The sequence below is a fragment of the Synchytrium microbalum genome, assembly GCF_006535985.1.
Source record: "Synchytrium microbalum strain JEL517 chromosome Unknown SmJEL517_scf0002, whole genome shotgun sequence".
Taxonomy (NCBI): Eukaryota; Fungi; Chytridiomycota; class Chytridiomycetes; order Synchytriales; family Synchytriaceae; genus Synchytrium; species Synchytrium microbalum.
In genome coordinates, this window is record NW_022158351.1 from 1157041 (window position 1) to 1182516 (window position 25476).

The following is a 25476-nucleotide window of genomic DNA, read 5'->3' on the forward strand; positions in this document are numbered from 1 at the left end:
ATACGTACGTGTTCACAACCAATAGAATCATATCAAACTAGTCGTAACGCGTACCCGACTCTCTTTGAACAACTTACCTGCGAATTCAGCAAACTCACAATCTGCTGCCCTTGCTAGGTGGCGTTTCGAGCTTTAGGACACAATTCCTAGCCAAATTTCCTTCAGTTTTTGCAATTTCAACGCCAACGTTAGAGTTTACTGGTGGTTGTCAGCTCCCTATTGCAATTTGAGGTTTTCTGCATCCCAACACCACACTGACGATCGGTATCAGTCGGTGCTTTGAATCACTTGATTTGCCATCTAAAAGGCGAATAAAAGGTGGTAGGTTGATCTGGATTCTGCCTTCAGGTTGAATTCGCTTGCATGCAATGGCGACAGTGTTCAAAAAGTCTGCACACTGAAGCCCACATTGTTTCTCAGAATAGCAACTAATCTGATCGTCGAGGACATATGGCATCTGTCGGCTTGGAAGGAGCTACCAGTCGGCCCAACGACGTTGATGCGACTCCCATTGACATTGAGGACGTTAAGGTCACTGCGGGGCACGATGCAGCACCAGGGGAGAAGGAACACTTTGTGAGTTGGCTTGCATCGCACGTACAGTATATTTGAGCCACAGATCCAGTCCACAATTACGGTGGAGCATACATTAGTGATCTGGGTGTCTTATGTACACCTCATGTGTGGACAATCGGTTTACATCCTCTTACGAATCCGCACCTGCAAACATTAACTCTATTTGGTTTCTCACGTAGTCTGAGGAGGAATTCGGCCATATAGACTCGGAGAACTTGAAGCTCTACGTGAAGAGCACCAAATCCTACAAGGACCGATTCATAACAAGTGCGATACCCAGGCAGTTCTTTATCGGCCATGTCCTATATCGGGAGCGAGAAGCTCGACGAGTATCATGGGACGAACTCTTCCTTGACCTGATCTATATCGCAGTCATTGCCCAAACTGAGGAAACAATCAAGCTTGACTTTACGACAAGTGATGCAGGGCCAGCACAGACTTTTCTCTACTTTGTGCTGACTATGATGCCAATACTACGTTCTTGGTATGAGATTAACCTCTTCAACAATCAGTACTATACGCAATCCACCTCGCAACGGTTGTTTCTGTGGATTCAAATGGTGTTGGTCGGGTGTATGGGGCTAAATTCAGTATCGACGTTCTCTGCAAATCCAGACGAAAACACAGGCAATGTAAGAAATTAAGAATCTTAGATACCCACATACGTGATTAACTTGATATATGTTTTAGCTATTCATCGCAACGTATCTGCTTCATCGTATCGTATACCTGATATCGCACTGGAGAATATTGCTAACTACATACGAGTTCCGGTCCTTCATCTGGAGGAGCTGGATCAATGTTTGCATCAGCTCGGCACTGTGCAAGTCGTGCTTTCGTCAAACTTGCTCGCGAATTCTGTCTAAAACTCGCTCATGAATAGATTTTGCTTCACTGTTTGTATCGAGTGACTACCGTGCAATCCTATGGGCAGCGGCTGCTCTTAGCGAGTATGTCGTGCAGTACAGCCAACTGGGATTCGCAGTTGCCGTGCACCTGCCAAAATATCGATTGGCAATTAATATTGAACATATGGCCGAGCGAATGGGATTACTAACTCTGATGTGAGCTTGGTCTTGTTGCCGTTGTCGGTCTTTTTATGTCGGAGCTTCGTTTGTAACGTTCAATCTTTTTAGGGTCCTGGGAGGTAACTGCCCGACGTTTGCGTTCCAGTTTCATTGTGTACTAAGTGCTCTTCTTTGAACAGAAATATGCGTGGCCATCATCCCGGCTTCCACCACATCGCACATTTCGTTATCATATGTGGGAACGGCTCTTGGTTTAATGATTGCCATATCATTCGAATACCTTTACTATTTACAAGACGGGTCTCCTGAATTCACTCATGCGATGAGAAGGAGTATTTTTGCCAGTTGAGTATTGAACAAATCTTGAACCTTACCTGCCTTCCAACAGCGCTGACACGATTAAATGAATAGGTATAATTTGGAATCATCTTCACGTGCCGATGCACATCGCGCTGGTCGCTGGTGGAGCCGGTCTATCCAAAATACTCGCATCGGATCCATTTGCAATTCCCAATCCCGAGATACGGTGGCTGTTTGCCGGCTCAATGAGTTTTGCTATGGCTGCACTGGCAATCATGTCGCTATGCCATTTATCGCATGAAGGGGACGGGAAGCACCATCCTAGAATACCAAAGTTGTGGCGGATTGCAGCTAGAGTTGTTGTCGCTACTACGTCACTTATAGCTTCCGCTTTCGGGCGAGAATTGAATAATGTTCAACTCATTAGTAAGTTGCTGCTCTGGCTAAATCGTTATTTCCGCCTCATTGTCTTATTATCAAACAATCTGTTTAGCTATAGTGTCTCTTACTCTGTTTGGCTGTGTCCTGACAGAGGAATGGGGAAGAGGAATGGCCGAGAGCACAGAGGAAACCATTGCTCGGAAACGTGAAATGAGAGCCAGTCTCCACGAGCTCAAGAAGTTGCTGCTACGTCAACGTCATGACCACAATGACTCTAATTTGAGATGGGCTATGCAAAACGCCCTAATGTTTGACTGAATCTAATAATATAACTAAACAATAACTAATTTTGATAAGTTTATAATATTTGGGTTTGCAGAATAGTAAGTAATATACAAACTTCGAAGGATATATACAATGTAGCCGACTAGGTTTAAAACAGAGTGTTCCGTGATTATTGCGTCGTAAGCAGACGAGTTTCAAAAGAGAGCATTCCGTGAAATGTTTATTCGCAAACGACCAACACCTTTCGCCGTCGGAATACCACTAGACTCGTCACCTTCCAACACACCACTAAGACCAGTCGTTACAATACGAGGGAGTCCATCTAAATCCATCTCTATATCCGGAGACCTCCTCATGCGTCTCGACAACAAACTCCCGACAGCTATTTCATGGTGATGCTCGTCACCCAATAGACCACCCCATGGAGACGACGTCGGCGACGAGTCATACGTCACTATTGTGTACTTCTCACACTCATTCCGTAACGAATCGTTCCCAAACACCATTGGCAGTATCTGAGCAGCAGTTGCCTCGTTTATGATTGCTAATATCTCCTTTTCTAGCAGTGGGAGAATATCATCTAGTCCGACTCCATACTTGTCTAATGCTGCATATAGCTGTATCATGCCTGAATAAGACCGATCGGTATGCCCAGTGTTGCTATAATACAGATACCGTATCAGTGGTACAAATGCTTCGTAACTAGTGTCGGAGATTAGGACTCGTCGAGAGGAAGACTCGAGAGTTGGCGAGCCAAACAGGAAATCAAAGTACGGCGATTGGCTCCGTAGCACGGCTGCATGGGCTCTAGTTATTCTACCGTCTGAAAACACAAACTCTACATCTCCCGTCTCTTCAGGGTTGTCCATTCCGTGGAGGACGAACTGTCGAGGTGTTCCTATTATACATGTATCGGCCCCTCGTTGATATAGGAAGGCGGGCGGAAGTGCTGAAGGATCCTGGCTGGGTAGCGACAAGTCCACTCCTACGTTGACAAATTCTGTAAGTTCAAAGTTCGTCGTTTGCTGAAGGGGGAACTGTGAGGCTATCAGCATGTGATTTACCCTTACCGACAACTATGCCTTCGGAACCTATCTGGCCTGACTGCATCAACGCAACGAGATTCAAGAAGTTCGTGTTGCCTCTGTCCCCCTTCCTTCCCTCTTCAAACATGCTCTCGGCCTAAAATAGATAAAGTACGAGTTAGATCTACATAAACAATTCACCAACCGAGCTGCTTTTGTAATGCAACCGTTGAAAAACGTTGCCAGGCAGAATCACAAAACCGTTTACAATTCGTTCCACCAACAGTGGACCACTGAGTGAAGCAAGTCCAAACATTCTCCTCCTGAAAATAGGTCTTGTCCATGATGCCGACGATGAGGTCGCCGTGAGACATCTCAAGTACAATTCACAAAAACCTGGGGCAAACAAAGATTGAGCTCAACATCAAATGACGCAACACTGGAAAAACAAACATAGAGAGGCTTACCCGGCAACGAGTCGGCGTCGTTCGGATCGCCCGCTAATGAAGGTATCGGTCAGCATTGCTTGCAACAACGCTACGAAAAACCTAGTCACACCAAACAAACCTGGTAGCAGAATGAGCTGAAACGAGTTCTTTTGCCAGTTGAACGAGCCCGAATGTAGTTCATCCCGTTTCGGATCTAGCATGCCCGCTTGCAATTCGTTAAGGGACACTTGCCACAGGAACCTCATTGGTTTGGATTACTGGAACTTTTGTGGGTTTGTATTTGTGAAGATTGTGCCTATCTACTAGAAATGATGACTAAACGCTACCCATTGATGGTGATGTAGGTGAAGTTCACTCTACTGAAAAGATTTAAAATAAATGTACTTTCGGATCTTTGATCTGCGTGTTGCTTTTCGAGCTTGACCAACAAAGATGACTGTTCTAGTTAGCAATACAAGGCCGGATGTGATCATGGATGCTCCTCCTATAAACATCATCATTGGCTTACAGAGAAGTTCTGGATAGGTACTACCACCTAGAAGGAGACAGTTCTGGTGCAGCATGTTCCCATACGTTTTCCCATGCCGAGCCCTTCCAAGACAACGCCTGCAGCAGCTATTGTAATTACGAACCGCAGTACAATACTACTGGTCATAACTGGATTCATGTATTGGTGTTTGCAATGTCTGCTCGTTGTTTAAACGGTACGCTGTGCAGGGGAGTAGTTTCGACTGCATTGCTCGTCCCTGTTGCACGCACAGGATCCACTAATATATCATTCAAGCAAGGATAATAATGTTCCTCATTACTACTTCCGTCTTCAGCACATCTATTTATATATTCAGTATATCTGCAAGCGATACACGTTGACCATCATAAGCAGCCTCTACATGAATACAAGCCTCCGCTAAAGCCTTATTGGCCGACAAATACTGATTGACATCATCATGATCCGAAGCATGACTAAATCCTACCAGGTACCCAACCTTAGGCTTCAATATTAAAAGAGCTTCAATGGCCTCATCTACTCCAAAATGCGATATATGTGATCCAAAAAGCCGGAGAGCATCAATAACGATGACCTGACTGCCTCTCATAATGTTCATTGCTTCTTCCGGTATGAAGGAAACGTCCGAGACGTACGATAAAGGCCCCATTCGGAAACCGTTACAGATGAATGGCGTCTTGCCATCGTTATAGACACCGTGGTAAACTTCGAATGGAATAATTTCTAATTCTCCTGTCGAGAAGGGCGCAGGACCATGTTGGTCAAATATGTGGAATTGTGTTGCTAATTCGAAACGTGTTGGGGATTCAGTTATTCGAGGTCATTGTTTCAGGAATCATATCTAGACTAACTTGGGATATCACCACCACCAGTAGCTTTAGCACTATCCACTAGATACGGGAAAACGCCTCCAACGACTTTCATCGTTTCCTTGGAAAGATGTATATCGATATGACTCTGACATCTATACGACTCTGGTCCAATTGTAAACTGTCTTAGATCGTCTAATCCCTAAGTAAAAGAAGCATTTAAGCAATCCGACCTGATGTGAAATTGTTTAATTTCGTAAGCACGCAACTCAGTAACGTACATTCATTGCATCTGCATGTCCATGAGTCAAGATCAGCGCATCAATTTTCCTCAATCCATACCGAACAAACCTACAAATACGTTCGTGTTGGCCACAATCCAAAGGGAGTCTCGGCATTCAAGACATACCACTGCATACACGCCTCATAAAACGACTTGCCACAATCAATCAACACGGTTCGTAGCGTCGAATCCGAATGGCGGTACCTAATCACAGCACTTGTATTTCTCCTCCTGTTTTTTACGAATAGATCTGATTGTGGGACCACTCCGTCCTCGTCTCCGATGCGTAATGTTGGCAAAGTTGAGAGACAGACTTTGCATGTTTTCACTTGGGCTGTCAGGCAAGCAATGTTTGGTATCGATCCTAGTTGTTTGAGTTGAACATCGTGTTGATCAGTCAAACACGATGTTTGTTGTTCGAGTTGATGTCACCGGGAAAACAAACATTTCACAGTAAACAGAAGACAGAAAGACACGAATTTATGGCTAAAGTTCTCAAAGCTACATCGGTTCTTACCTAAAATACAGGAAATATGAGCCTTGCGTGTGTGCTTTAAAACACAACAATTTGTGAAAATTGATCGAATCCGCTTACCACTGGTACCCGTGCCTAGAAAGATGATCTCCTCCACAGACATTCTTTGCTTTGGATGGTGCTGTTGGTCTTGAGAACTGGCTGTCAAAGCTTGAGAAAATGTACAATCGTTATAAGCTCGTGCGTATGCATGCGTTATGTCATTATATCTGACATTGTTTTGTTATTACTTGAAATATGTCTATATATGTCATGATTTTTTGTACGGTAGATATAAAACCCCTGTATCTTTAGGAAATAGTGCAAAACAAGGCTTAAAGAGGGAAACTAGAGGAAATAAGGAGCTAGTTGTCTCGTAGACACCGATCTGTCATTGTCTGTTAGAGACAAAAAAACACAATGTCAGGTTTGCTATATTCCATTCGGAATCATCACACACAGCAACTTACCAGGAACAGCATTGAATATCTTGATTGAACCAGTGAATATCTTGATCTGTTCCCACAACGATCTGACCACATCAAGTCTAGAAAGCTCAATAGTTAGAAATCCATTATAGCTAGAAACCCATTATAGGATAATAGGTAGAAACCCATTAGGTTGAACCACAGGTTGCATACAAATCCATAACTTGGATAATCCGCCCTCGACGACGTGGGATTCTTCGATGGGTAACCACCACCTTTCGAATCCTGCCCGATCCACGCCTTCGGTATGTGCCGCGTCGTGATACTGAGACTCTGGAGAGAACAGCCAGGACTTCTTCACTTTGAGCAGCATCCAATTCCATTGCTGATATGACTTCTGAAGATTCTGGCAGACCATTCAAATCTGCTTGCGGCATAATTTGAAGGCTTGTTGTTGAAGTGGGTACTTCTTCAGGCACAAGAGTTGCCCTGGTGAAGATTGAAGGCTCGTCATCATCATCAGAGCTACAAACGAGCAATATTTAAACAAATTTCATCTTGTCGGCATTTCTTGCGAGTGCTCGTACATCTCATGGTTGTTGGTGGCAAGACCTCGAAAGCTCACAACCATCGTCCAGCAGCATTTCAGAAGGTCGTCCTCTGAGTTTGACATACTTCTCCTTTCTAAACGATGAATTAGGTAGGAAATTGCGACAGTCTCGTTTCAGTCGCCAGTGACTTCACCAGCAAAGACACTCCATGGCCACAAGGGATGATGAATGATTGCTTGTTTTACATCAGAGAAAACAGCTCCAACAAGAGAATTCTAAGGATATGGAATTGAAAGTCGCAACAGACTGTGTAGCCGATGCTCCGTTTACCTGAAACGCCCTTTTGCATGGTTCGGTATCGAAACAAGCTTGCAACATTTCAGATGCCGCAGCACTATGATTCAGGCGGACCCATGAGCTCGATCCAAATATACGAAGTACAACTCTGATGCCAAACCTGATGAATGAGAGATCAACTGTAATGCGACGATCATCCGGTAGATTCATTTCGTATCTCGTAGGAGTAGTAGAAATGGGAACAAGCAGTGCTTTTCCAGCCACGATGGCATCGTCTTCATGTAAGTCTTCCATCTTGACTGCCTCAGGTTCTTCCGTAGCCTCAGATTCTTTGGTCTTGACTTGCACATGGTCCTCATGATCATAATGTGGGGTCGAACGTGCAACGATACCATGAACGTCTTTATAGTGCTGTTCGAATTCGTCTTGTGATTCAGACAGTACTCGACAATTCAATACACAACAAGGTATTTGATCTAATCGGGGATGTGGAGTTAAATGCGAAGCAAGAGGCTATTTGTTGATGCAACATACCACTGAAATCGTCAATATCATGATGAGAACAGGCATTCAATTTGTAAATGTTTGGTTGAAAGATGTCACATACATCGCATGTTCGTAGTTCCAGAGGACAAGCACACACATTGCGAATGTGAAGATCTCTCAGTGATGAAGAGGCAAACAGCGAATGACACAACATGCACATGTGTATGCACTGATCATCCATCATTATTTTACTCTATCACAAAGCACAGTTTCAGTGACTCATTCCTTCAGAGATTCCAACACGTTCTCTTTGCCCACACACAAAACCGCAAAGACAAATTTGAAGCAGAAATAAAGCAGAAATAAAGCAGTATACTCCTACCATGCCTCTCCTTACGCCGCCACCACCGAGCACGCCTGCTGAATTGCTGCTAACCTGTACAGTGGGAGAGTTGCTCGCATCCGAGAACATAAAACCTGTCTATTTGAGTGCTACTGCTACAGTAGAGGAAGGATGTGATTGCTTGACTGAAAGAAACGTCTCCAGTGTTCCGCTTTATGACTCTGCTTCGGACTCATTTATTGGCTTGTTGGACTTCAGAGGTATGCATTGACATGACATTCGAGCACTTTGCTTTTGCATTCTAGTCAACAGTTACTCTTCATTGGCCTGAAAATATATGGAATATTTATATGCACCTACCAACTGTCTGCAAACCCTCACCATCGTTCCTTCTCTGACTTCTCTGACCCCGAACAGATCTGGCGACCTATGTACTGAAAATCTTCCACAAAACGCCTACCGAGAACCGGTTCTCAGTAGATGCAGAAATGGGATTACATGATGTTGTCAAGATGGCTCAAATTGACAAACAAGCTGTGCCCGTACACATGATTGCCAATCTTTCAAAGCGAGACAGCTTGGTACGAAGCAACACGAACAGCCAGGCGGATGTATGCTAATCCAGCTTTGGTGTTAGGTATCGATTGATTCGTCAGCCTTGCTATTGGACGCTTGCAAATTGCTGGTTCAAGAGAAGGTGCACCGTCTTGTTGTGTTTTCAAACACTGTCACAAAAGGTATTACTCGTGATTTCTGTGTCTCGTAGAGAATCGGCTCTCATTGTACTACAACGTTTAGGTCCTGAAAAGTTTGTCGGAGTCGTGTCAGAATCGTCAATCAACAAGTTCGTGGCCCATGCCTTTGGCAAACTGGGAGGTGCCAAGAAAATTCCAGGTCAGACACTGTGAAACTTGCCATCCACGACGCATCTCAACCTAATCTCACCTGTTAGGTGCTGTTTGGGACAAGGGAGAGAAACCTTTGGCTGAGCTGGGATTGGTCAAGGGCAATGTCGTCTCAATTCAAAAGGAAGACTCTGTAAGTGACATTGGTAGCATCGCATGTTCTATATACTCACGTTTGGTATCTCAAGGTTTTGGATGCTCTTGGTATAATGCACGACAAGGGAATTTCAAGTGTGGCAATCATTGAAGGGGACGATCATCTCATTGGAACCATATCAATGACAGACATACGTGAAATTCTGAAATCCCGACGTGACTGGAAGCATTTGTATGACCGCGTCTTCAACTTTTTCCAATCAACAATCAGTAAGGCTGGTTTGGAACGAGGTCAAGACAGAGGTATGTTTTTCTTACTTTGTGTGAAGATTTATCATGCGTGACTCCTTACTGCCATTGTATGCGTACCTGACTACCTTCAAACCACCACGTAGTACCAAGTGTCGTCGTGCGAACTCAGACATCTTTACTTATGACAATGGAAAGAATGGCCGGAACCCACGTGCACCGACTCTGGATTGTCGAAAATGGTGACCGACTATGTGGAATACTTTCTTTGAGCGACATTATGCCTCAATTGTTGTAGAAGGTGAGCCCAGAGAGCACTTGGTTTCCTGTGCTTTCTCATATTTCTCACGACCCATTTAGATGTGGTTGCGAGGATCTTATTCAGTGCACAAAATATAGCCAAGGCTAGAGTACAATTGTATAGTCCTTATAACAAGAGAGCTTATTTCCAACGAAGCGCGTCGTGACAGGCATTCGGAGAGAATGAGCAGATCTATTCGTTTTAATCATTGGGCGTTCACTTATTTTTAATCGATAACACGAGGGCTTATCTATACATACGTACCCTTGCGGTTAGTATTAGAGTCGTCTTTAGTCCAAAAATCCTTCCGCCTTCCTGTAACATAAAACCATTTGCAACTACACCAAAATGGCCCATGCGCAACCCGTCTCCGTCCAGGCTGCTATGAAACCAAATCATATGAAAGGAGTCGTGGAATCTACTCCTCTCCCTATCATCGATCTGAGCGCTTTAACCAAGGATTATAGCTCCAAAATCGAACCCACAGAACAAGCTCCCACAATTCAAGATGTTGCTGCGCAGATAAGATCGGTAAGTGATTGGCCTCTACGTCATTTGATCCTTCATCATCGCTGAGAATTGTTGGTTGTCAAGCTTATCATCACATTTGTTGCTCGTGTTACTCATCTTGGCGGAGGTCCTTTTTTTGCGATTCTGACTCTGATCGCCCAAAATTTAGGCATGTGAAGATCGAGGCTTCTTCCTTATCGTCAATCATGGTATTAGCTTGGACGAAATCCATGATGTCATGGCAAGTGCTCGAGACTTTTTGGACTTGCCTCAAGCTGAGAAAAACAAGTGTCGCCAAATTCAAAACAGAGGATATTTCGGTAATTGAATCAGGATTGTTATCAATTTGAAGCACAACTTGGCCTCACATCAATATCTACAAAGGCTTGGGAGACGAGAATCTAGATCCTGAATTACAATTGGAAACTGGCGACTACAAGGAAGGGATCGATATTGGACGAGAGATTCCAGAATCTGATCCTGAATACAATCAACCTTTCCGGTTGCCAAACCAATGGTAGCTTTTGCATTGGTCTTGAGAGAGGATAGTACTTAAGTCACACATTCATTTTATTAGGCCTATGGAAGCTTTACCTGAATTCAAAGAAAAGCAATTGAAGTACTTTGACCTTGTCAACCACCTTGGCAATCAAATGTTGAGTGCATTCGCACTTGCTATGGGAGAGGATAAGGATTACTTTGTCCCACGCTTTGATCACCCTATGGTAGATTGGCTCAATCCTGCTAAAAGATGCTTGCGCCTGACGACGTTTCCCGCTCGCTAGACCGTCTTGAGACACATTCGATATCCCAAAAGTGCTGATGGACTTCCTGGAAATTGCGGAGCTCATACTGATTATGGCTGTATGGCTCTTCTAATCCAAGGTATTTTGGTGCTAATTGGAGCAATTTCCAATTCTCAGAAGCTCATTGTGATTGCCTCAACGCGTAGATGCTCCCGGATTAGAGCTCTTCGATACCAAAGCACAAGGATGGGTCGCAGTTCCTCACATCGAAGGTGCCATAGTGGTGAACATTGGAGACATGATTCAACGAGTGACGAACGACCACTTCCACTCGACACTCCATCGTGTGTACAATCCATCGACTACCAATGTCCGACACTCTTGCGTGTTCTTTGTCGAAGCCAACTTTGACAGTACATGGGAAGTATTGAGCTCCTTTGTAACTCAGGAAGAGCCAGCCAAATATCCACCGATTACTCAGGGCGACCATCTTTGGAATATGTATAACAGCACGTACCAGTCTCAGATTACAGGCGATGCACAGAAGAGCAACTTGTGATTTTGTTATGAATGCTTTCATTTGTAGTAGCAAAAATATATTCATGCACGAGTGAGCGCCCTGTCGGTGGTTCCTTCTGTTGTCTCGGTGTTTTCGAAAGCTGTGATGTTTTGATATTTTGGCAAAACCGCCGCAAATCTTTCTAGCCCTAGCAAGGAACGTTCGACGCCGCGGCTACGCATCAGTCTCTATATCTATGAGGCATTGGGCTTGCATTCAAGATATCAGAAGCAGCTTTTGCCATATTCTGATATTTTGACATTCAGAATAGCGTGGGCATTTTTCTCTCCACCAACACATCAAAACAAGCAGATTTCAAATACACCATGAATCACGCTCTGCTTCCATCAATCGTATTGCTATCAACACTGTTGCTGATCCTACAAGTCGCAAATGCATTGACATTCGACAAGTCACTTCTCTCTGTCGATGCTGGTCACAATCATCGATACAAACGAATGCATCCAGGCTCAGATGCTCAGAATCCATCATCATTATCACATTCATCTGAAATTGTGGAGCTCGAGGAAGTAGTCGTTATTCCAGCAGAGCCTGCTCAAGATGTAGCTGTGGTGACATCTAGACCATCTCACTGCTGGCGTCGAGTTCGTTCATTCGCTCGAGACGATCATTCGAAATGTAATCTCATGGAATGAGCAACCTTTCAGTTGCTATTGCTGAACATAAAATTCACATTGTAGCGCTAGTTCTCTGGGGCACAGGGGCCTTTATAAGTGAGCTTGAACGTCAAGTCAATGTAGAGCTGTCAAAATCACTCGAGTACAGACTGGACACATATCTCCTTTATCATTTTTTGGGAATCTTGGAGTTGCATATTAATTGGATCCAATTATGATAGTGATACTAACTTCAAGTCAACTTTCGTAGGTGTTGGTTTCCTTTCCCCCTTTATGTACACTTCAGTCATGTACGGGCATGATGCCTTAGAGGCTCTGCAAGATGCGACAGTAGTCTTTGTATTCGGAGCTGTACCTGCTGGAACTCTCAGCTTCAGTCTCTACAAGATGTTCAGCATTATTAAGAACACGGGAAGCAAGGATACTCCGGTACGGATCCAAATATCTTTTATACTTGTAGTTGCAAGTCACATCTACCATCCAATTATAATCGTTCTTTTTTTATCTTTGCTTTGAGGACAATGAATCTGAGATGGGATTGATTCAAGAATTTAACACTCAGACTCGCCGGGAGAGTAGCTCTGGATTGGCGCCTGTTGCAGGTGTTAGTGGATCAACTGAATCAACTCATCACCTGGGAGTGTCACGCGCAGAAGGAAGTCAAGCTGATACCATGATGTTGAGTTCTTTTGCTCATAGTGATGGTTGGACTAGAAGTGAACCATGCAAGTTGCAAGGAAACACGACATGTTTTCTACTTTTAAGCCAATTGTGTGCCAGTGACCTAAATATTATCCTTCATGTCTACTAGCGTTTGGGCCTACACGTGAAATTGGATCAGCTGGTAGTGCGGTCTTGACAATTGGAGGATTGTAAGCACATACTAAAGGAAAGATTTGGTTTCAGCTCATCAATTTAAAGAAATTGTTGTCAGAATGAACTAGATGATTGCAACTTGACGAAACACTGAATAAAGAAACGCTTACACTCCTTGGCATTGATGCATACAAGTCGATTGAAAGAGTTTGGGAACGCTCTTGGATTTGTGCTTTGATTTCACCTGTTCTTCACTATGTCGGCCCATATGACATATGTGCTTCAATACTCTAGTCTGCTGCTGGCTGGCCTTAAATGAACCGCACGCCAACACGAAATAGTATGTTTAATATGACAACGCATATGTCCGCCGAGATGAACTTTCTTTCTCTTGTATTCACGAGCCCTTAGTGTCGCACACTCTTGTGCTTCCATCAAGGCTTTTGGGCTCCACCGTGGAAAGATCAAGCTGTCAAAACACTCTGCCGTCAAAGTATTTGACATGTCCGGAATGACGTTTGTGACCAAATTTGCCCTTGTGATCCGAGACATCACCACAAACAACCTTCACAACAGTCGCAGACAGCTGTGAAACAATGATGCATCAAGGTTTACATCCACCAGTCACAATGATTGTTATGTTATTGCTGGTCCTTCGAATCACGAATGTATTGACATTTGACCAGTCAATTATCAGCCATCCTCATCATTTGACCAAAAGAGCAGAAGAGCCTCTGGGTGATCAGAAGCCATCAGGAGACGAAAAAGATGTATCAGTCGGTATTCCAGAGTCTTCTGAAATTGCGGCATCTCGACCATCACGCAGGCATCGGTTTCGTATCTCGATACAAGACCGCCAATGTAAGAAAACCAGTGTGAGACTGTTTCCACGACACTAACATTCAATTTCATGTTCTAGTTCTTTACTTTTGGGGTGGAGCTGCTCTTGCTAGTACTTGTCACCGCCCGTTGTTGTAAATATTTGGATGTTCCTACTGACAGTTTTTTTGCGGTAGGTCTTGGCGCAGGGGTTCTTTTACCTTTCTGTTACTCTGTATTCTTGCTCAAACATGGTGCATGGGAAGCACTTCAAGACTCTATGGTTGAATTTGTATTTCGAGCTGTGCCTGCAGGAATTTTCGTGTTTGCTGTCTACGAGATGGTGAGCTATCTACAGAACAGGCGATACAGTGAAGCTCAGGTGAGAAACGTCGTATTCTGCTGATACGATTTTCAATTTGGCGTACACATATCAACTGAAACTGTTCACAACTTCGTTTTGAGGTCGCGCCTCCCTCTGAGATTGGAATAATTGAAGACTTTCAAACTAATTCTCGATACGAGAGGACTGGATCCATGTCTAGATCCTTTGCTCATCTTGATCTTGCTGCCCTTGATGAAAGTCCCGATACATCAACATTACCGCTACGAAGTCACGAAGACCATATGGCACATACAGAGATTCTCAAGTCCAGCTCGGCTCGTAGTGATTCTTTGGCTATAAGTGGCAGTGGGCACATGCAATGTAAGCCGCGAACGAGTACATGCCGACTTTGACGTGGTTTGAGTTTGGTTGACAGCAGTTCCAACAAAAACCCAACTGTTCTCCCTGTATAGATGCTCCTGAAATGCATCACCGGGCCCGTCATGAACACACTGGGCTTGACAATAAAAACATCATGAGTGGTTGATTCAATCCTTGAAAAGGGATTGTTGTTGGAGATGAATTCAGTGTTTCTGTACAATGTATCTATACAAGAACGATGTGGTCACAAAAGGATATATGACAATACATTCGTCAACACATCGTTTGGAGATTCCCCCTTCCTTGAGTTTGTTGACATTTCTCAAAGTTGTCGCATCTGCACAATTTTTCGAAGCAACTTCACACCACCTACGACGAGAGAGCTGCTGGTCAATGCTATCACTATCTTACTGGTTGTGATGTTGATGTTCACTTTTGTTGGATACGTTTTCATCACAACAAACACGATTCAACTATTAGAACAAACCTTATTCTACTCTATTTGAGACATCCAAGCTATCTCGAAGCTTTGGAGATTTTTTTGATTTTTTTTTACCCTGTTCAAATCTTTCAGCAGTTGCAAAACATGTGGTGACTTTAGCCTTGCCTTGTTGCTGATTATGCAAAAAAAGGCAGCTCTCTGGTAGACTTCCTCGTTAGAGGTTGACTTGTGCATGCACTCTTGCGTGTCGACGATTGAGTTTTCGGTATTAGGGCCCTCAATTGCGACAAGCCAAGTCTTTGGGAAGATCAAAATGTCAAACGATGCTGCCATCTTCCATGAACTGTGGGATGTTAAAGTCATCACGATGTTTCTATCGCGATGTCTTCATTACGAAGTATCCATCACGATGAAAGAATTGAGATTTTTCCAACACGACGTTTCCATCACTATAAAACGCTCCTACCAAAACTCTGCTTCGAACCCTTCAAATCAATCATATTTGTAAACCAACGATGTTTCAAAGTCCACATTCATCAGCCGCACTTTTGCTAGTATTGTTACTGGTCCCTCAAGTCGCAAATTCATTGAGATTTGACAAGTCAACTGGTCTGGTCGATGCTGATGAAATCATTCGTCGTCACTTAATCAAACGAATGCAAGAAACTCCGAGGAGGAGTCCATCACAATCATCGCGAGATGTGAGAATCAATATTCCACAGTCTACTGATATTATTCCATATGGACCATATCATATGCATCGATTTGGTGTTAGACTACGAGATAATCAAGGTGAGGAAAGAGCTGTTTTTTTGACCGACACTGACTTCTAATCTCGATTTTAGCTGTCTTAATTTGGGGAGCGGCTTCTCTCGCTAGTACTTGTTATTAATATTTGTGAATTCTGAATTTCAAGAAGAACTCCAGTTCACTGTTATCGTTTTCGCAGGTGCTGGCGCTGGAATTCTATGCCCATTAGTGTACTCGACAGTCTACCTCAAACATCCTCTATCTGAATCTCTTCAAGACTCTATGGTTGAATTTGTCTTTCGAGCTCTTCCCGCAGGAATTCTGGTGTCTGGTGTTGGCAAAGTGGTGAGCTCTCTTCGGAACAGGCGACACAATGGTGCTCAGGTAAGAAGCAATGGAAGCCGTTGCCAAACCCAATTTCTTTATTAACTTATACTGCTTGTTAACTTTCTATGTCAGGTCCGCTGCGAGCCTCAGATTGGGAGGGTTGACGACTTCCAAACTCTTACTCGATACGAGAGCCGCTTGTCCAGATCTTCTTCGAGTCATGATCTGGCTGACGGTTTCCAAACTCAAACTCGATACGAGAGTCGCTTGTCTAGATCATGCCCTCATCTTGATCTCACCGCTATTGAACCAATTCACGACACTTCACTATCAGTGCGACGAACTGAAGAGAATCGTATGGCACATTCAGAGATTCTCAGGTCTAGCTCCTCACGTAGTGATCCTTTGTCAGGAATGGGATATGGACATTGTAAGCCTCTTGGTTCTGCTTGAACTGACTGTAGTCTGAGACAAAACTAATTTTATTCGATTTATAGTAAATTTTGATATATATCACCAACCTCATTATGAGCACACTGACATGACAATCAGGAACTCATGAATGGTTGAGTCAGTACTTTACTTTCGACTTCTCTCAGAATGAAACTTAACTGTCTCGCACTGGGCATGAGCTATCACCAACATCTCCTGCATATTTGAACGGCTGTAAAAATCGTTATTACAAGTATGCGAGGTGTAAACATCTAAATAGATTTGGTAAAGTAGCCTCAGCGTGTTTGTGGCGTCGGTTGCATATTTCGAGACGTAGTATACAGGGCACAAAGCCTGTATATTAGCTGATAGATTCTTGACCTCTTCTCGGAATGAAGATAGCGGCAAGGAAATCCAAGAGTAGATGTTAACGAGCAACAATGTTCTCTGAGTCAGCGATTACAAAGGAGTGTTTGTGATAGTGAAGTAGATGGTTGCACCATATTGTACCTTTGAATACACCATCACTGCAACGCGACTCCGACGCAGGAGTTTTCCCAAAAGATTCAAGGCTGGAGTAGGCGTGGATATGGAATCAACAAGAACGTCGCTTCAAATCCTCATCTCTTGGTGAATATCGCGAGCATGTCTACTTGTTTAAAGCGAAAGTCGCCGCAACTCTGTTTATTTCTTCCATTGACCCCTCTACGAAACGGCTGATCACCAATAAGAACACAAGCATCATGATGAATCCTTTTACAACATCAAACTCGTGGTTGTCTTATTTTGACATGTCAAACTTGTACTCCTTTTTTTCTTCAATCAATTCATTTCTCAAGCTTCAAGACAAGAATAATTCAAGCAACGATGGATCGAGGAGGTCTATACCTATCCATCCTACTGCTATCAGTACTATTACTTGTCCTACAAGTCACGAATGCATTGACATGCGACAAGTCAATTGCATCCGTCGACATTGACGAAATCAGTCGTAATCATCTACTCAAACGAATGGATCCTTCTGCGGATGCTGCTGAAAAGCCACCATCAGCACAGCAGTTAGATGATGTTGTAATTGATATCGCTGACGAGGCTCCTGATGCTGTACCTGTTGTGACATCCTTACCATCTCGTTGGCATCGATTTGCCGCTTCTGCTCGAGAAAATCGATGTAAGAAATCTGTTATTGCAGCATGGTTTTCGCTATTTCTAACCTTCACCTTCTAGATGTGATACTCTGGTCAACTGGCTTTGTACTAAGTGAGTGAAATGAACGATTTTGAACTGTTTGACACTAGTTTGTTATTTTCACGATTTGCTGTCACTAAGTATGATATTCCAATCAATAGGTCTCGGAATTATTTTCACGCTCATTTTCACTGCTGAGTCTGTCGCGACGAAACTCGGGAATGCTGTCCACAGTGAGGCCGGTGTCCTTCTTATCGGAGGTGGTTGTATGGGAATTCCCGTGGCTGCATTCGCGTTGTTTAGTGCCTACAAGTTTGCACTGAATATTCAGGAGGGCTGGGAACTCAAACTCGCTCAGGTGAGTATCAAAAAAAGGATTCAGCTGAGGTTATCTGTCTTTTGCATCTCCGAAGCATCAAATTCTCATGTCGTCCATCCAATTTCTCAGGCCCGTGCAGCTCGAGTAGAATGGATAGACTTCTCCCAGTGGCAAACTCGCAAAGAGACTCTCTCGGCATTGTCTCCTGATACTGCTCGTACAGTACGCAAATTCGAAGCGAGCACGTCAGTGCCTCGAGAAAGTCTCCCAGGACATGCTGATATTGCAACGTGCAGCTCTCTGGATAGTGCATTGTCAGGCATCGAACCATGTAAGTCCGTTCCTTGGGGGTTGTGTTTCTGGTTTTTAATCGAATTACGTAACAAGAGAATCGAAACGATATCTCCCGTCCACTAGTTAATAGATTCTTGATTGACAATTATCATCTCACATCTGGTCGAAATGAAGATAGAGGCAAGGCAATTCTAGAGTAGAAGTCTACAAGAAACAATATTCCTTGAGTCACCATTTATAAAGGAATTGCTGATAAGATGAGATAAATGTGACACATCATACTGTATCTATGAACAAACAGACAATCACAGAATACCGGTTGTTGCGAACCAATTGCCCCTAAGGATTCGAGCGTTGCATGAATTCCTTTCACATGGCGCAATCACTTTCTGCAGATATAATGTCTTGTCTTTATCTAAAGTAGTTTGACCAAGCACAGCTATTACAACACCTGCACATCAATTGTTTTTCTCTACTTGCTTACAATGGCTCAAAATAATTACTAGGTACTAGCCCTTCACGGCTCGAGACAGTGTCTTTGAGACGAGACCACCCAGCGTCAGCTTCTCCGACATATACGTATTCCTTATTTTCAACAATCTTCAGCTCATCAGCTGCTCTAGGCTCAAATGAGTATATAGCCTTCACTCGTTTCTCAGTCTTTCTTGGCGGTGGTGGAGCTGGTCTCTTCACAGGAGCCTGAGGAACAACAGTGTTTGATGGTGGTGCGCTCACTGGTTTTATTTGAGTGGCATTGTTTGTGATAACTGGCCTTTGGGTGTTTGGTATGGTGGTTGGGGTATACTGGGGCTTACTGGCTGGAGGAGCATTAAATGACTTACTAATAGTTGCATTCGGACTGGAGGAAATCTTTTTCAGCATGTATGGTTCTGGTTTGTTCTTGGCATCTTCAGAGGCACTTGATGGTGTGTTTGCTTTGGCCCATACTGGTCTTGGAGTCTGCGATACAGTCTCATTTGAAGTAGCCAGGGTGCGTGAGGACGAGCCAACATGGGTTGCGCCTTCCTTTCGATGCTTCATTGGTACGTAGTCCATGTGTATATCTAAAAGACCCGATTCTGGTTAGAATTCTTGGTTGGGCCAATGTGCGTTGCAATCTACTTCACCTGTCGTCTTCGGAAGACCAGCCTCTACAGATACTACTGCTTCAGTCCCAGTGACTTTCAGTGGTAGAAAGGTGCCCTTCTGGAACCTTAATGTACGAGTTTGGCCCTTCTCGAATTCAAATGAGATACTGACGACAAAGAAAGATCAGAAACGACAATGTCTTTGAATTCGTGTCGACATACACCGTACCTGTTGACGAATTTGAATTCAAGCTGAGTGTCACGACCTTTGGCACTAAAGTGCTCCTTGAGTGCAACAGTAATCTCTGTCTTGTGTTCGCTCTCGAATACCAAAGACTGCCTTGCCCCTCCATTTGTTGCTCTAGAAGCGTGAATGCACATGAAATTGTCTGAATATTCTGACAAGCTAACACCCGTAAGATGGTCTTGCAGAAGGAACTTGTGATGGGAAAGTCGGCCACTTTCAAAGGCAAACCAATGAATATTCTTTAAAATTGAAAACAGTGTCAATGGGTGTGTGTTCATAACGCGACATTGCAATAACACATCAGACCTTATCGGTAATGACTAGCACCCTACGATCGAATTTGAACGACCGGTTCAGTTTCTTCACATTATCAGCAAACAAGACTCTCGAGTCTCCGTGTCTCTTCATAATGGACTGGAAATCTCCCTTCCTGATTTCAATGTACTCTCCTCTATATTTACGTTCCAAGCTAGCTCTGCGACGTTCTTTGTTACCATACACAAGCTCACGTGTAAGAGCTCGTAATTCCAAGAACCATCGTCTCATAACATAAGCCCGATAAGTCCTTTGGATCTTGACAACCAGTTTCTCGACAGCTGCATCACGTAACTCTTCAAGTTTGAATATGGTGGTTGGAGACTTGACGAAAATCTTGGTTTTGCCAATTTTGAATTCAGTAGCTGCGATACTGAGATGCTGCATGATGATACTGCAGCCTTTTGACTCGTCACCACGATAGAATGGCCAAGTAGTGGAGGTCAACATCTTGTAACGTTGCAAGAAGAGATTGAAGGAGCGACGGAATGCGTACCCTGCTCTTCTGACCTTAACATTTTCCAGCAGTCCAAGGTATCTAAGACACAATTTTAGCATCGCTGACCGGAACTACTGACGCTACAGATTGACTCTTACTGTACTTGAACGACAACTAGGTCTTGATCAAACCTTTTGGCTGACTTCGTAGCATTTGGCTTGATGCATCGAATATAGTATGGGACAGACGACATTAGCGATGTCACCAAAGCACCAACTTGAGTCTAAAGAGACAGCATTGGTCGGATCACACATCGGGATTTGCCAATACTCAAAGCACTTACTCTAAATTGAGCTCCAGCCGTAACAGGACGTTTCTTGGAATTTTTGTCTGGCATGGCATCAGCGAAGAGTGTTTTACCCAACGTCATCGAACTTTTGTTCATAAGCTCGACCAAGTCAACGAAGAGCGTGTCTCGATTCTTCTCAAGGAAGCCAGAGCACTCATATGTTACGTTGCTGGCGTAGTGAGCAATTTGAAAGATCTTTTGTGAGTTCTGAGATGCGGGAGGCTGCACCCAATGAGGTTTGCCCTTCAAGTTCTTCAGCAGCTTGTCATGCAATGACGCATCAGAACCGTTTGGAATTACACACTCCTCGTCAAGCAAATCAATTAAATGATGTTGCTGTTATGAAAAGTAGTTTTAGACCAGTGTTTTAAAGATCAGAACCATGACCGAGGTCCCTACCTTCTCAATTAATTCACAACACGGCTTGTTGTTCAGATACTGCACATTCTGCCAAGGAATGCCTTCTCGGACGTACTCTTCTTGCTCAGCCTTCAAACTCAACTCGATAAAGATTTGGTGCAATTTCTCATTGGCATAATTAATGCAGAGCTGCTCAAACGAGTTTCTCTCGAATATCTCAAAGCCGTAAATATCCAACACACCAATTGTGTTGGAGCTTTTCGCTTCAGAAGACGCCAGATTTTCATTCAAACGAGCAATGATCCACTTAAACATTCTGGCGTAAATGTTTTTGGCTAGAGAGTCTCGGGCAAGTGCTGCTTCATTGGGCTTGAGCGGAGTTGAGATACGTTCATTGTTGGTGAAGATGGTTCGGTTGACAAGAGCCTTTTCCAATTGAGCTGGTTGTACTTTTAGAATCCCAGCAGCAATAGCCAAAACTAGCAAAATGATTGAAATGACATATCAGAAATCTGATTCAAGCAAGATTGCAACCACAACAAACCTTCATGATTGCTGACTTTCGACAAGACATCCTTTGAACCATCAGTGAACTCCAGATTACCAATATGAAGGACTCCAGCTAGCAAGTGTAGAATATCGGTGATTTCAGTCTGCCCAAGACCAACAGATTTCATCGCGTCCTAAAGTCAACCTTGTTAGAGCAAATGCTTAAAAGCAACTATGAGGAGCTCAACCTACCCGAACTTCTTTGAAATCTGAAGCGTCATTAACACCGCTAACCTTCACACAATTGCTCTGGTTCAAGTATCGATAGTACTCGGGGCCGAAGAGTTGTAATTGACTCTTTTCTGCAGAAGATGATCCAGCCAAGATTTGGTAGAATATGTGAAAGTTTCGTTCTCCAGATTGTTGCTGAACGACTCGAGACTTTTCCAAAAGATCTAAATATGAATGGTGTTCAATCAATGCCCTCCAAAAATCTTACTCAGACACAACTCACAATCAAGAATCTTGCCACCAGTAGGAGCACCACTATACGAAAACTCCATCTCCATGTATTTACCAAAACGAGATGAATTATCGTTTCGTAGTGTCTTGGCATTCCCAAATGCTTCCAAAACTGGATTGGATTGTAAGAGCTTCGTCTTAATATTATCGGCGCTATTGCGCGAATCCGCTGGAGTCACAGCAGCAATATAGCTCATAATCTTCTTGGCAGCTTCTGTTTTTCCAGCACCTGATTCTCCACTGATAATCACGCAGTGCTATGATAAAACTCAAGGTCAGAATGGTATTTGTATAGTATGTCGGCGTGGCTCACATTAGACTTTTCCTTGAGCATGCTGCGATGAACATCTTCAGCCAGAGCAAAGACGTGAGGAGGGTTCTCATAACTGAATTTGTGAGGGTATTTCATCAAGGTTTGTTGACTGTATAGGTTGGGAATGTCTTGAAATGGATTAACACTGATCAAGACTGGTCCAATGTAGGTCTAAGTCAAGAAGAAATCGTCAGTCCTGGTGGTAGATGCTTTGAAAATTGTCATTTTGGAAGTCTGTTTACATCAGAACATACATAAATTTCAGATGAATCGTAATGTTTTCGAAGTGTGTCGACAATTGCGGATTCAGTAAGATCAGTGAGGAGCACCAAGTCATCCACTCCATTTTTATGAGGCCTATAATTAGACGCCTATTGGCAAAGGAATTCGTTAATAACATTTCACTGGCTCCTCGCACAACACGCAGATATTTTATCTCAGTCGTTCGGACCGTTCTCGACTTGATACAACCACGACGAGACAGTTCGAGAGTAGATTCAAGATTTCTTACCATGATTCTCTAGTCTCTAGTCGAATTCTCCCTTAATGTAGCAAATATTTCACTCTAGCTTTTGTTGTGTTCGAGCGTAAAAGTTGACCGCCGCAGCGTCCAATTAGCTTGGAAGTACGATAATACGAATGATACCAGCTCTAATAAACTGGTTGTTTTGTTTTACTTTGTTGTCTCAGCAAACTTTGAGCCGAGAGATTCCATGGCTTCTATGGCTTCCTTGATACGCCAATACCACAAAAACTCGTTTCAATACGGGCAATTCTATACTTTTTACTACAAAGGCTTTAAAATTAATATACCAACCAGACCACCACTATTATCACGACAAACCAGTTGCTTTTCTAATGGCGCTCACCCATACATCAGCGTGCCCCGTCATGTCTTCTAGATAATAAGTCCTTCTAGGACTATGCAAAAAGAAATGACGAGCATCTTTCAACTCTACCCTAAACCCATGGCCTAGCGGCACCTCACTACGAGCTACTATCTTGTCTTCATCGTAGAAAAACAATCGTGGAGTGTCAGTGAGTATCAGCCCTCTTCGTTTCGAGAAGAGCCCCTTCCTTTTATTTACTGTGGCGTACTTCATTAATACTTCGTTTGGCCGTAGCAGTGGACTTACAACAGAGGTTTGTTGTCGTTCAAGGGTTTTTTGCCGTTCCGGAGTCATTGGTTGAGAATTACTTCGAGCGGCAGGTCGATTACCGCTTGGCGGTCTAGCGGCACTTGATCTCCATGTGGGTGATCCAGTCACTCCTAATGGGATGTATTCCTCTATTCTACCGTCTGGACTAATCGGACTATTTGCCGTGAGTAGCGGCGAGCCTGGCAGACTGGCTAGCACTGCTCCAACTGAAGCTCTGTTACCCAAAGCTGGTGTTATACCATCTACATAATCATCGTCGTCGTCACCTTCCTTTCGGAAGGGATCGTCTATATCCGGCGGAGCAGCACTAAATTGGAATGGTGTCCCCTGTTCATCTTCTAGCCCATCCCCTTGTACGGCATAGTCTGATACCAGATCAGTCGAGTTATGATTCGATATAGCGGGTAAGAATGGTACTAGTTTAGGTGGTGATGTTGTATGAAGCAATGCCCAATCAATGCCTTCAAAGAAGGCATGCTGTTTGATTTCAGATATGCTTGGCCTCATATCTGGATTTAGCACTAATATTTTAGACACCAGGTCTTTAGCTACTGGTGGGAACCCGTCTGGGAACGCGTAGTCGAGTTTGGTTATCTTTTGGAAGGTTTGATATTCGTTACTAGCTTTGAAGGCATGCCTTCCTGCTAATAGTTGGTATATTATGACTCCTATAGCCCATACATCTGAGGCTGTTGATGCTGCTCTATCGTTTAGTAGTTCTGGCGAGCAATATTCGGCTGTTCCTACAAATGAGTTCCTTTGCTTCTCCTCTCCCTCGACAGACAATGATCTAGTTGGTTGTATTGGTGTCTGCGGTTGATCTAGTATCTTTGCGGTTCCAAAATCTGTTATTTTTATGTGCATATCATCCGACAAGAGTATATTCTGGAGAGTGAGAGAGCAGTCAGCATCTGAGTAACGTGTCCCAGGACCAACAGGTGACAAGGAACAGAAAGGAGAGTAACGAATGAATGTAGATTCCAACACGTGAATTAAGGTTACCTCAGGCTTTAGATCTCGATGAATGACATTGTGCGAATGAATGTATTCGACACCCGACACGATCTCAGCAGCATACCACCTAGTAGCGGCCAAATCAAAAGCACCCAATTTCCGTATAAAGCCCAACATGTCACCATTTTTTGCGAATTCGAGTACAAAATATAGGGAGTGTGAGTCCTGGAATGAGTAGTATAGCTTTACGACGAATGGGTGCTCGTTGAGCCTGTTTAGGACGTCCTTCTCTATAGATACATATTTGACTTTTTTCTCCTTTATGATATGCCGCTTGTCCAGTACCTTTACGGCGTATTCTTTGCCAGTTGCAGGCTCCTGAGCGTAAATCACGGTTGAGTAGCTACCCTCCCCCAATATTGTCCCAAAGACGAAGTCAGCGTGCTGGCGTTTGCGAGTTGAGTCTGCGGATCTGGGGCCCTCCTCACCCTCCGGAGAACTCATTCCAATCTCCCTTGTTAGGGGAACGAGTGGTTTTATATGATGTAAAACTTGAAGTTAGTCTGTCGAAGTTTGGCGATTTTAGAGATGAGGCTACTTCAAAGCTGCGTTTTCAATCAGAGATTATTCTAAGATAAATTGAGTTATCGCGTGGCCGTTACGTATTCTTAATATTTGGTACTTGTCTTTGTCGCGTCGATGTGCATTACAAGGTCGAACAAAAGTCATGAAGCTTTCAAACAGGTATCTAATACTTTGATCTACGTGAGATTCATCCATTGACACCAATTCAACCTCTGATATCGTCCTTTTTCCATACTACACCGTAGCTTAAGCGCGTAAGCTTCTTCGAGCTTTCGAATCTTCAGAATCTCGACAA

At 43.6% G+C, this 25476-nt stretch overlaps 3 protein-coding genes across 3 annotated transcripts; 1 reads left to right on the forward strand and 2 right to left on the reverse strand.

Annotated features, from left to right (window-relative positions):
- Window positions 1-4877: 4877 nt before the first annotated feature.
- On the reverse strand, window positions 4878-8048 carry SmJEL517_g00729 (uncharacterized protein; the record flags this gene model as incomplete). Its single annotated transcript, XM_031166658.1, has 10 exons — window positions 4878-5335; window positions 5404-5563; window positions 5643-5712; window positions 5771-6008; window positions 6629-6705; window positions 6800-7111; window positions 7174-7270; window positions 7331-7412; window positions 7468-7910; window positions 8042-8048. The coding sequence occupies 10 exons, from the start codon at window positions 8046-8048 to the stop codon at window positions 4878-4880; spliced, it is 1944 nt and encodes a 647-aa protein (XP_031027407.1).
- A 255-nt stretch (window positions 8049-8303) lies between these two features.
- SmJEL517_g00730 (uncharacterized protein) lies at window positions 8304-9811 on the forward strand (the record flags this gene model as incomplete). Its single annotated transcript, XM_031166659.1, has 7 exons — window positions 8304-8523; window positions 8681-8844; window positions 8901-9000; window positions 9062-9157; window positions 9216-9301; window positions 9357-9567; window positions 9660-9811. The coding sequence occupies 7 exons, from the start codon at window positions 8304-8306 to the stop codon at window positions 9809-9811; spliced, it is 1029 nt and encodes a 342-aa protein (XP_031027610.1).
- A 9029-nt stretch (window positions 9812-18840) lies between these two features.
- Window positions 18841-25100, reverse strand: SmJEL517_g00731 (uncharacterized protein; the record flags this gene model as incomplete). Its single annotated transcript, XM_031166660.1, has 14 exons — window positions 18841-19424; window positions 19488-19615; window positions 19678-19934; window positions 20002-20548; window positions 20608-20732; window positions 20793-21134; window positions 21198-21637; window positions 21703-21841; window positions 21900-22102; window positions 22162-22426; window positions 22483-22653; window positions 22737-22853; window positions 23352-24527; window positions 24645-25100. 14 exons carry the CDS (start codon window positions 25098-25100, stop codon window positions 18841-18843), a joined length of 4950 nt encoding a protein of 1649 aa, XP_031027609.1.
- Window positions 25101-25476: the final 376 nt, after the last annotated feature.